The 13562-nt window shown below is 32.2% G+C and overlaps 1 protein-coding gene across 1 annotated transcript in view; it reads left to right on the top strand.

The window, feature by feature from the left end:
- Positions 1-12736, top strand: part of LOC145263643 (uncharacterized) — a 119230-nt gene extending 106494 nt beyond the window's left edge. The window contains exons 3-5 of the mRNA XM_080120495.1: positions 1874-2081; positions 6343-6501; positions 12483-12736. Coding sequence (XP_079976621.1) covers positions 1874-2081; positions 6343-6501; positions 12483-12596 — 481 coding nt within the window. The 3' untranslated portion in view covers positions 12597-12736. The remainder of the gene's footprint in view (positions 1-1873; positions 2082-6342; positions 6502-12482) is intronic.
- Positions 12737-13562: the final 826 nt, after the last annotated feature.

The raw sequence follows: 13562 nt of genomic DNA, 5'->3' as shown, positions 1-13562 counted from the left end.
CATCGTCATCATCATCATCATCATCATCATTAACATCATCATCATCATCAGTTAAAGTTTATTCTAGATGCTGGCATGTGCTGGACATCATTAAGAAATGACTTCAAAATTAACCTATCTCTGTCCAGGTCTTTATCCCTTTTTTCTCTCAAATGTATCTCCCATCACTTCTCCCATCTTTTCTTCAGCCTTGCCCTACCAACTGACTCTGCTACCTTAGCTCATGAAGTGAAACAGGCAACTTTCCCCCACCTGTCGTTTCGTCATTGGCCATGTTTCACAACCATGCAAGTGTGACGTTGTACACTGTTTTTTAACGGTGTCGTTATATTTTAACGAACGTTTATTTCACAGCAGTCACAGTCCGATTTGGGAGTAGCAGGAATTGTTATCAAAAGTTTAGCCATGCTGAAGACAGGTGGTGCCTAAAACATGCATAAAAATATGTGAATGTGGAAAAAAAAAATCTATATGTAAATTCGTATTCCTTTGTTTAATCACAATGACGTCATGGATGACCTCTTACCATTGTGTGTATATATAAATATACAGATATGCTATGACCTCATGTATGGGAGGGCCAAAAATGAAAGATTTTCCGGGCAACGCCGAGCAGACTTCTATTATTATTATCATTGGTACCCTGACAAAAGGAGTGTGGGCCTATAAATTCACCCTTGTCCGTTCGTCTGTCCGCACATTTCTCAATAACTAGGCCTTGGAATTTTTTAAAATTTTGTACAAACATTAAACATGATATGAGTAAAAAAGTAACAGAACGGATTTTCCGGGAACCCTGCATGCTTCACTTGTTGTTATTGGCATTAAAAAAAAATGGCTAAAATTGACAGTTTTTTGTGCTTATTAAAAAAAAAATGATGCCTTGCGTTTTGTTATAAAACTTTCTGACAAGTTGTAACAAACTAATTTCTATATAATTTTGTTTGTCTATACTTCGCGATAATTCTTGGTTGTGCCCCAGGGGCACTTTTAGGGCTAATAAAAACACTCCATTTTTGGGACTATTTTACCATATTTGTCCAAAATTTTCTGTGTATGTCTATTTAGCAGTTTTGCATGGTGCTGGACTCAAATTTAAATATGTTAAGGCCATGGGGACTTTGGGTACTAAATCATGGACTTAGTCACTTTTCTTTTTTTGCATGGTGCAGAACTCAAATTTACATATTTTAAGGCCTAAAACTTCGCTGTTTGTTGATTTTCACCAGGATTTGACGTCCCCTGGGAGTTTGGCGGTTAAATAAGGGGAGAGGGTGCAAATGCTGAACTTAGTCATTTTTTATGCCTCGTTCATTGTGTACTAACGGGGGGCCATGAATGCTTCATTTGTTTTTATTGGCATTCCGTTCTCTCCTTTTCTACTCCCCCTTCGTCTTCTCTCCTCTTCTTTTTACATAGCAAATATATAAATCTTCTTTATAACATAGCAAATATATAAATCTTCTTTATAACATAGCAAATATATAAATCTTCTTTATAACATAGCAAACATATAAATCTTCTTTATAACATAGCAAATATATAAATCTTCTTTATAACATAGCAAATGTATAAATCTTCTTTATAACATAGCAAATATATAAATCTTCTTTATAACATAGCAAATATATAAATCTTCTTTATAACATAGCAAATACATAAATCTTCTTTATAACATAGCAAATATATAAATCTTCTTTATAACATAGCAAGTATATAAATCTTCTTTATAACATAGCAAATATATAAATCTTCTTTATAACATAGCAAATATATAAATCTTCTTTATAACATAGCAAATATATAAATCTTCTTTATAACATAGCAAATATATAAATCCAATAAAACTGAAAGAGATTTTGTTTGTGTCCAGGGCGCAGTACAAATTGGAAATGGTCGCAAAAGAAGAGAATGGTCTGATATTCTACGCGAAAGGCAAAAAACGTGACTTTGAAGCGCTTTTCTTGAACGACAGACATCTCTTCTATTTCCTTTTCAACCCAACAGAGTACGGGACCGGATCAAGTCACGGAACATTCATCAAACATCCCAAAAAGATCAACTTAAACAAACGTTACAAGGTGAGAATCAAACTCTTTCCTTCTTCGGAATTTTCTGCGTTTCATGGTCGGCGCCATTTTTTTTTTTTTTTTTTTTTTTCACTAAACTGTCGGAAAAAATTAAAACTACAGTAGAACCCCGATATACGGTGGTCCTAGGAAACTTTTTTATCAGGTTACGATGTGAAATACGATGTTTTTTTTCCGGTCCCTGCTTACGGTATTTGCCCGCCTTACGGAATTATTTATAATGTTATTTGATTATATATATATGTCCACTGTATTTTGTGCCTAATTCTTAATGCCGTATCCCGGGGTGATACTGTATATCTTGTTGAAGTGATAAATTTTCTTTAATTCAAAAAATGTTTCGGAAAAAATAACCAAACAAAAAATATCCAATGTTGTTAAATGGAATGTGTAGAAGGCGCTACAATGCAGAGGTAACAGTAAGATACAAGCTGAAGTAGGTGAGAAAGTTTTATTAATACAACTTACAAATACATGTGTACATATTCATATATTTCTTATACACATTATATTTATATTTGCACAGTGGTCATCTGGGAAAGTCGGTCTAGTTGTATATCCGTGTTATATAATATTTCGAGAAAGATCTCTTCATCAGATATTTATTTGACTTTGGTTCAAACGTGCTTTTGTAAACAGTAACAGTATCGCAGCAAACAATTGCCCGGAACTTGTAGATAGCATGTTAATTTAATATGGTTAGGGTTTTTTTATTCATTTCTTTATTTTTATTTATTTTTTATATATATAATAGTTTATCTTTGGTTCAAACGTGTTGTTGTAAACAGTAACAGTCTCGCGGTAAACAATTGTCCGGAACTTGTTGATAGCTTTTTGATTTAATATGATTAAGTTTTTTTATTATTTTTATTTCCAATTTATTATTTTTTTATAATAATTTATATTTTATATTGAGGAGATTTAATTAATTAATTGATTCATTGTCTGTGTTTCTGCGTTCTGGTTGAGAGGGGGTGAGGGCATAGACTTTGAATAGATCGGTTGGTAAAGGGAGACTACTTGATGAGCTGATCTAAGGGGGATAATCGTTACAGATATTTCTTCTCGGTTAAGTGTATAACGTTGCATTACTTTTTTTTTATTTATTATTTTATTATTATTATTTTATTTATTTGTTTATTTTTTTATTTTAGTGATATTATTCCTATTACTACATACTATACAATGCTTCAAGCAAGCTACATCCACCTCTTATCCAATATTGCTTTAATTCGAAAAATGTTTCATTTAAATTATTAAATTGTTTGTAAAAAAAAATCCAAATGAAAAAAACCTAATGTTTTAATTCAAAAATTGTTTCATTAAAATTATATTTTCTTACGCAAACTTTTTACAATTATATATTGATACATTTTTATGCAATAAATGTTTTGGTTTTCAAATATTTTTGTGTTCGGAAAAAAATCTTGTCCGCTACTTATTTGTCGTGTTATTTGACCAAGAAGAAATTGGAGTTATCGCCCTTTGACAATGGTGCCGTCCGTGTAATGCAGAAGTTCTGAATTTTCAAATCACATTAATTTGTTTTTATATTTCAATTAAATCTCACAAATTTAAAATAATCTAGTAATTTTAATGGCAGAAATTGACAGGGGGACATAGATTTGAAATTTTGGTGCTTCTACAGAATTGGGACGAGATTTTGTAGTCGATAAATGGAGTTTTCAGATAAAAAATAACGATTTCAACTTATTTTTTTGTCCATTCTAATAAATTACAATAGTAGCTTCCAAATTATGCAGTCGGAATTACCCGAACATTACCGTAACACAAAACAACTTTAATCGTGTTAACAAGTGAAAAAATTCCGCCATCTTGTTTAAATCGAAACGGAAAATTACCTCCCTTTTGGACTCTTCTGTGTTTTACGGTCGTTTTCATCAAATTCTATTTTCATTTTCTTTAATAAATAATTTTCTACCTTATCGATTTTCGTGATTTTTTGATATAATTATCTTAAAAATACGAGGAATACGTAGATACCATTGTTTTCATGTGAAACTCAGTTTTACGATTTCCGAAATTTCGTCCCAATAGTGTAGAAGCGCCGAAATTTTTCGTGGGTTTCCGATTGCGTTTTCTGATGACTGAAAGATTAAAGCTTAAAGTTTATCTCTAAAATCAAAAAATAAAACATTTTTACAATGAAAAGAAAAAGTTATAGTGAAAAATGTTTTCACGGCGGCGTCTGAAACTGACAAGTTTAGCTAAATATGGAAATTCATTATAAAAATTCATTGAAAAATAAATGGCGGGCCTGAACGAGCTTTCCTCCTGCTGTAAAATTATTACCGTCGATAACAGACTTAACTTTCTGCAGTTAAATGGGCTGGTAAACAGCAAAACAAAATAAAATAAATACGATAAGCAAAAGTTCAGCTAGAGTTCGTCACTGGCAAATTTCTCTCTCAACTTCCAGCACGTATTCTCCCCACGGCTTCTGCCAACAGGAATTTTATTAGAAAACTGACCCTATTTCATTTGCATACGTGTGTAGTGGAAGATGAGATCTCGTGAGATTCCACAAGACTGCACCTTATAAATCCATGGCTGCCATCCTCTCTCTCTCTCTCTCTCTCTCTCTCTCTCTCTCTCTCTCTCTCTCTCTCTCTCTCTTATAACTGCACAATACACACACGCGGGCGCTTTTTTTTCTTTGATTATTACATCCAACTCTACCCTTCCATATTAGCAGGAATTATTTTTAAAAAGTTTATTTAACGTGTGGATCACTTTTAGATAATAATATTCTATTATTTTTTTTTCTTTTACACTACAAAAATAGTTTAATAAGGAGACTTTTGCTGACTGGCCGCAAAGTGGGGTATCAATTTAATAGAACGTTATCGTTTAAAAGTGATCCCCCTCACGTTAAAAGTCATTAAATAAACTTTTTAAACATTTTTCCCTGCTTTTATGAAATTTAAATTTGTTATCGACGAGATCAAAAACTAGTCAACAATATGTCAAGAGTGCGAGTCCCATTATAGAAACGTGGATTTAATTTGAATAAAATAAAATACGCACCAAGTGCTCTTGAAAGCCAAATCACAACGTAATATTAGGAAAATAGACAAATATTTTACTTGTTTGACTTTCATAACACAAATATATTTCGGAGACAAATTAAAAGAAAACAGCATACTGAGGATGGAGTTTGGCTTCGAAATATATTTATGTTATAAATTTCAAACAAGTAAAATATTTGTTTATTTTCCTAATATTACGTTGTGATTTGGCTTTCAAGCGCACTTGATACGTATTTTATTTTAGTCAACAATATACTTGTGTTATGTTGATTAATCGGACTATTATTCTCATCTTGAGTGTTATTAGCACAACGTTCCGGTCGCTGCAACCTACGACCTTCTTCAGGTGTTGAAAACATGCCTCTTTTTCTCTACTCAGGAAAAGAGGGTTGTCTCTGCATTACAAGAATTCGAACCGTGGGTTTGAGGGTGGGTCCGTAGATCATAGAGAAGATTCAATCTTCAGTGGTCACTACGATATTTTTTTAAAGGCTTTGTTATGACTCAATTTTTCGGGATATTTATGCTGAACTGTAAACTAATGCAGAAACAACCTACTTTCTTTAGTAGAGAAAAAGAAGCATGTTTTCAACACCTGAAGAAGGTCGCAGGTTGCAGCGACCGAAACGTTGTGCTAATAACACACAGGATGAGAATAATAGTTCGATTAATCAAAATATCACAAGCATTCACATCTCATCTCAAAAATTCAGAATGGCATTAGTCAACAATAAGTTTGGTAGATATATTCCCAAACAGAAAACAGCAATTCTTCCTTCTTTGTCAGAAACATCGTTTGTGGAAAAAAAAAAAACAAACGGATTAAAACACAAAATAAACGAGAGTTCAAGGCTGACGAAAGTAAACCCAAAGCCCATTTTCTACTCTCTTTAAAGGAAGAAAACGGTAGAGACTATGTAGAAAAATATACTCTGAAGCACAAACGGTCGCTCATTTTAATGGTATTACTCCCGTCTTCATAGCTTTTCAACTTTTTTAGTTAAAAAAAATAGAAGGCTTTACTTTTGGAAGGACCGTCCAATAACATAATATAATCATGGTGTTTTCGTTTGTCTTGTGGGACATTTTAAAACAATATTATATTTTGAAACGATTGTTTTTAATTTTTTTGATTAGGGGGTGGGAGGTGGGGGTGAGTATGACTACTTTCATTTGTGTGGTTATTTTCTTTTTCCTTTTAGGTTGAATTCTTCCGGAATAAAGGTTTCAAAACGATGGATGGATCAAACACATTCAAATCCGGAGTCAAAATAAATGAGGCTGAGGCAAAGAAAGTTGGTTTCTGCGCCGACGTCCAAATACAGCCACCATTTTACATCGGTGGAACTAAGGAGGAAATCGTAAGTTGGAAATTTAGGGGCAGTTTCTATAGTTTTCTCAAAATGTACCTTCGTAATTTTTTGTTGAAATATTGACAAATTTACCAGATCGGTGCAAAAGCTTTTTAAACCATTACAATATCTTTCACACATATTGTTTTTTTTTTTTTTGTTTTTGTTTTTTACACAGTGATCACCACTTATCAAGGCCCGGAAGCCACTCAGCGATAAGGGTTATTGCAAGTACATTATGTTAGTGTGGAGATTTGATGAAGTGTTTACTTAAGGGGGCGGTTCATTAGGAATTTGTTAACATTGAACTTGAAGACATCCAAGTTGTAGTCCGGAGGGAAGCAGGCAGACGGAACAGAGTTCCACAGGCGTGCAGTTCTAAGAAAGAAGCTTTGTTCATGGAATCCGCGTTTTGATTTAGGCACAGATATAGAGTGGGGGAAATTTTTCACAGTGAATTCAGCTAGACGGGTGTTTTTCGTGAAAGATTGGGTTATTGCAAGTACATTACGTTAGTGTGGAGATTTGATGAAGTGTTTACTTAAGGGGGCGGTTCCTTAGGAATTTGTTAACATTATTAATTTAACATTTTATCATGATTAATTGGTCCCCCGACAAATGGAGGGTGGACCTGTAAATTAACCCTCGTCCGTTCGTCCGTTCGTCTGTGCGCACTTTTCTCAATTACTACACCTTGGAATTGTTTTAATTTTTGCACAAACATTAAACATGATATGAGTAAAAAAGTAACAGAACGTTTGTTTGTCTATACTTCGCGATAACTCTTGGGTGTATCTGAGTGGCTTTTAGGGCTAATAAAAACACTCCATTTTTTTTTTACTATTTTACCATATTTGTCCAAAATTTTCTGTGTATGTCTATTTAGCAGTTTTGCATGGTGTTGAACTCAAATTTAAATACGTTAAGGCCTTGAAAACTTTGGGGGCTTAATGGGGGAGTGGAAGAGGCAAATGATAGATATAGTCGTTTCTTTTTTTGCATGGTTCAGAACTCAAATTTAAATATGTTAAGGCCTAAAACTGTACCGTTTGTTCATTTTCACAAAGATTTGGCGTCCCTGGGGACTTTTTGGGGCTAAATGGGTGGGGGCGGCAAATGCTGAACTTAGTAATTTTTTATGCCTTGTTCACTGTGCCATGTTCATGGGACCATGCATACTTCACTTGTTTATTTTAGATACATATTTTTCTGTAATATTCTCACCAATGTTGATCCGAAATCAATCAACAGAAATGGCCTTGATATATATATGTGTGTGTGTGTGTGTGTGTGTGTGTGTGTGTGTGTGTGTGTGTGTGTGTGTGTGTGTGTGTGTGTGTGTGTGTTTTGAGAAAAATAGAAAAACCAAATTAAATTATTAAAATAATCAACGTTTCGTCCTTATTTCAGAGGACATCTTCAGGATATTGAAGTAAAAATGCAAGAAAAGAAAAAGTCATAGATCGTACGAAAAAGAGAACAGTTTTTGAATCCTACCCATGTCGGAAAGGACAAACATATGTGTGCGTAATATATATATATATATATATATATATATATATATATATATATATATATATATATATATATATATATATATATATATATATTAGAATTGAAGTTAAATTCTTTGGATTAAAATATATATAAAATTATATTCAAAGTAAGACTGTATTGTTTGAAGCAAGTAATATATGGAATAAAATTATATTTATTTCCTTAATCCATGGATTTTCAATAATGTTTATATATGTACGTGCAAAATGAATGCCGATGCTCAAAATGTATAAACATTCTGACCCCTCAATTCACCAAAAATCAGGAAATTAACCAATTTTAATGAAATTTTCAGTATTTATCAAATAATGATCGCGGAATATAATGAACGTATTATTTTTATTTAAATCGTAGTAGAAATGTATTATTTTGTTTAAACAAAAAATACCTTTACTAAAGTTATGGTTTTCAATAGTAAATAAAAAATGCAAGAATTTATTTTTGCTTTTTTTATATAAATAAATGATCGTAATTTGTTACAATAAAAAAGTAAAATAATTTTTACAGGAACATTATGAAAAAAGCCCTAAAGTCCGATATAATTCGAAGAAAAATGAATTTCTCGAACTACCATTGAATTAAGCATTGCTTATTTAATATTTTCACACAAAAAAAAATATGAGCAAAAATATTTCTACTTTTTTTTTTTTAAATTACAGATTTCGCATAATTTTTATATGCAAGATTTTAATAATTTCTTTGCTCGCAAGAATGTGAAACTTTCGGTGTAACATAATTTTTATATAATTTCGAACAATAATTTTTTAAAAAATTAATTTAAAAACAGGAACATTAAAAATAATTAAATTAAAAAATCATAAAAATTGATACAAACGATCAAAATAGGAATGTATGGATGCACATCTGGGAAAAAAAAATCTGACATCCCTACCTACTTTTACTATCATGACTTCATTTTGAAACAGCGTTTTGATTGGCTGAAATGTTGGGTGTTCGTCTATTCGTGTTTACAAACTGTTATCGGTTGCGTTTGGCCGAACGGCATAATTGCTTGCTTTTTTAGGGCTAATTAAGCTGTATTTTGTATAAACAAGGTGTTTTTTTATTTATTTAATTCAATATCTTAGGACTTTACTTTACTAATTATCTTTGAAATAGATCCAGAAACTAATATTTATCTCTTAAAGGATTTTTAAAATGAATTTATTTAACTTCAAAATTTAGCTGAATTCGTTAGCTCGCCGTGAAAACATTTTTTGTAACTTTTTTTTTTCACGTGCACAAATATTTTTTTCCTTTTGGAAATTAACTTTAGTCTCTAAAATAAAATTAAATTAAAAAGTAGTCGGAAACCTATAAAAAAATTATGATAAATCGGCTTTCAAAACTAAATCCCCCCATTTTTGTCCGCCCATTTTTACCCGTACCTATGGTTATATCATCAGAGGAAATGAAATGCAATTAGCAAAAATATCAGTTATGCATAACCGTATTTTTTTTTTTTACTTAACAGCACATATATTGAAAATGTTATTAAAAATCATTTTTTTTTTATATGGGTGTCACCACTTATCAAGGCCCAGAGGCCACTCGAGGATAAGGGTTAATAGGTATACATTAGTCATTGTGATTTTAGCATAGTAAACAGTGGGAATTTTGTAACTTGGATTACTTAGGGGGACGATTCAATTAGAACTTGTTCACATTGGACTTTTTCTTTTTTTTTTTGTTTTTTCATAGGCATCAACACATTATCAAGGCCAAGAGGCCACTCAAGGATAAGGCTTAAAGAATGTACAGTAGAAATTGGACAATATAGTAATCATTAGTAATGAAAATTTGTTAAATTTGATAACTTATATGGAACGGCTCATCAAGAACTTGTTTACGTTAGACTTGAAGACAACCATGTTGTAGTCAGCCGGAAAGCAGGAAAACGGAAGACAATTCCACAGGCGTGCAGTTCTAAGAAAAAAGCTTTGTTCATGGAATCTACGTTTAGGTTTAGGCACAGATAAAGAGTGGGGGGAATTATTGATAGTGTTTACAGCCATAGAAAAAGTCATAGAAAAAAGAATATCATACAGCCTAGGCAATCCAACATTGAAATGAGTTCAATTATTTGCAGGATATTTCTAATATGTATTTTTATGTCAAATGAGTTCAATATATTTTTGCCTGGTCGGGCGAATAAAAATACAAGGAGAAAATTGGAAGTAATAAAGCAATCTGTAACATTTAAAAAAAAAAAATTCAAAATGAAGGTAACATCCAGAATGTTTAAAGTTCCAGTAATGTATTTACCGTTTCTTATACCTCTGGAAAAAACATTACTGAAACTTATGGACATTCGGCTTTTTCATGGGAACGTTCCTGGTGTTCTAATAATTGCTGTTTACGTAGTCATTGCTTTTTATCTGTGCGTTTCTAGTGTTTAAACATGTTGCACGAATGCACGTCTTTGAATATCGCAGTTAACGACATTTTCAGCAGACATCAATGCAATGTGCCTCAAAATCAGCAAGCGAAGATCTACCGACTGGGTATGCTTTATTTTTTTCTACTAAGAACTTGAAATGAGTTCTTTTCACTCTACAACTTTTATGTCATGTGATAGGTTGGATATATATATTTATTTATATACGAGGTGCCTTCAATAAGTTTCCAGACTTTTTTTGTACAGGGATTTAAAATTGTCGTCGACTTGAAAATTCAGTATGTTATTGCTATAGATCTTATGAGATGACTGACCAATTTTTATGATTCCAGGTTCAAATGAACAGCTACAGCAGGAATCGGAATACACCCTACTAAAGCCTGATTGTCACAGCTGGTGAATTTCAAAAATGCAATCTAGACGTGAGGACACTTTAGAACAACGAAATGCAATAAAAGATTCTGTTTAAATTTGGCCAAAATGCCACAGAAACGTATGGAATGCTTCAGACTGCTTTTGGACCATCTTGCATGAATCGAACATCAGTTTTTGAGTGGCATAAGAGATTCAAGAAAGGCATGAAGTCTGTGAGATATGATGAGAAGTGTGGGAGGAGTAAGGAAGTCAGAACACCAGAGTTGATTGGCCGGCTTTGGGTAGGATTGAAACCGCTATCTTCAGACAACGTCGTGAAAAACAACAACTAATAAAGATGAGAATAATAGTCCGAAATAAAAATAAATTAATATATATAATGCTCATCTCAAAAAATAAATTCCAGTTAAGGAATAATACGGACCCGACTATGGAAGATCAGATAATAAATAAACGTGGATTTATAAGATCAAAGAATCCAACCTTGATCGCCCTTCGGGGCCCGTGGCGCAGTTGATAGAGACGTTGAATCTCTACGGTTCCAGATGGACATTGTCTGAAGATAGCAGTTTCAATCCAACCCAAAGCGTGCCAGAGCTTTACTTGGCCAAAATGTGGTGAGACGACAACAACTACGGATGGCAGTGATTGCTGCGAATGCAGTTGAGAGATTCAAAGTTCTTATCCGTCGCGGTTACCACCTGACGAAGGATAAAGGAATAGTTGGCCGAAACGTTGTGAAAAACAACAACCAATAAAGATGAAAAAAAAAAATAACTAATAAAGATGAGAATAATAGTCCGAAATAAAAATAAATTTAAAAGTGGGTTGTTGTTTTTGTTTTTGTTTTTGTTTTTGCAGAATATAATTAGGTTTTGCAAAAAGGAAGTAGAAAAACAAAAAGCATCAAATGTGAGGCGCATTTCGTCTCAGAAAGCCAATATCTTCAGACGGCCTGATCCAGCATCACCAATGTATAAATAGACTGAGAAGTACCGACTTTAACATTAAAACATAAGCAAAACATAAAAACGTCACAAATAGACTTGCATAAAAAGTCTTGTTTAAACGCAAACGAAAAGAGGTTTAAGCGTTAAGGTGAAAGCAAGAACAAATATCCACTCAAGCAGCAAGTAGAATTGACAAATACGAAGATGGTTCGACTTTCCCAACTTCTAACATTCCAGTTTCTTTGAATAAACGTAAAAATAGCAATGGAATTTGGATGTCATTCAGAAATTAATGAATGATATTACTAAAGAAACGTAGAATCCCAAGCAAAACGTAAAGGTATACGATACAATGTACAAGAAACTCAATAACGCTGTTAAAACCAACAAATAGAAAACGTCACTCAATACTCATTACGCGTAGAGGAAGAGCCGATCGACGCAATTTTCAAGACGTTCAATGGCGACTAAACCCAACAGCAGTCGAGGGGAAAGAAAATTCACCGCCATTTGTCTTTTTCAAATGTACCGACAAACACTGCATGCTTTTCGAACCGATTAAACGTTTTAAATTAAATAAAAACACTAAAAACATATCCAGAAAAGTAACTTATCTTGCCTTTGGTAACATTTATTTGTTATTGAGAAATCTTTCGAATCTATGTGTATAGCAATACAACCCTTATTCTTTTTTTGTTTGTTTTTTCTAGGAAACGCACGTGCCCAGATTCAAGGGAGAAATCCTTTACTTTATGGAACTGGAAAGCGGACAGATCTTCGAAAAACCCGCTTTTCGACAATCAGTGTCGGAATGCCCGCTTTAAGGAAAATTCGGGTACATTTATCACAGACGGATTTTTCTTTTTTTTTTTTTTTAAGGGAAAGGGGGTTCCTTCGGTGGTGACTTGTGGCCTTATGATTATGGGGAAGTTATAATTAAAGGAAAGTTTCAGAAAATCGAGAATTGTTGTTAATTTTTACTTTTTTATGAAATAACAAATGTAACCAAAAGATTCGAATATTCAAGTAAAAAATATTTTCAAATAATAAAAAAAAAACTTAAAGTCATCCTTTTTCAGCACTGTCTCAGCCACATTTTTTTATCTCTAGAAATTAAGAGATTATTTAAATGTTATTATGTAAAGAACTATTTAAGAAGTATAATATATAAATAATATATATGTGTGTGTGTATCAATATGTATAAAAATGTGTATATATATATATATATATATATACGTATAAATATGAATATGTGTATATATATATATGTATAAATATGTATATATGTGTATGTATATGTATAAATATGTATATATGTATATATATATATACATATATTTATATGTATGTATGTATATATTATTTATTTATTCAATTTAGGTAAACAAAATTTCCATTAATCACTACAATAAATCTACTGTTTCAATCTAAATAGACATCATTAAAAAGCCTCCTGTAATTAACACGTAATTTAGTTTACCTAAATTGAATGAAATAATATCCTGCTCTTTTTCTTGAGCACTAGCAAAAATATTGGTGTATTTTTAACCTGGAATAAACGTGTGTGCGTGTGTGTGTGTGTGTGTGTGTGTGTGTGTGTGTGTGTGTGTGTGTGTGTGTGTGTGTGTGCATACATACATATATGTACATATATATATATATGCATATATTTACATATATATACATATATATGCACCCTCTTTGACATGATAATGTGATGAAGTTCTAATGTAAGTTCAATTTTTATCTTCCTATCTTTTCTATATATATACATATACATGTATATAT

Source organism: Euprymna scolopes, chromosome 39 (genome assembly GCF_053919585.1).
Source record: "Euprymna scolopes isolate OS-2025 chromosome 39, ASM5391958v1, whole genome shotgun sequence".
In the NCBI taxonomy this organism is placed as follows: domain Eukaryota; kingdom Metazoa; phylum Mollusca; class Cephalopoda; order Sepiida; family Sepiolidae; genus Euprymna; species Euprymna scolopes.
Note: the sequence above shows the minus strand (reverse complement) of the source record. Positions and strands in the feature narration are given on the sequence as shown.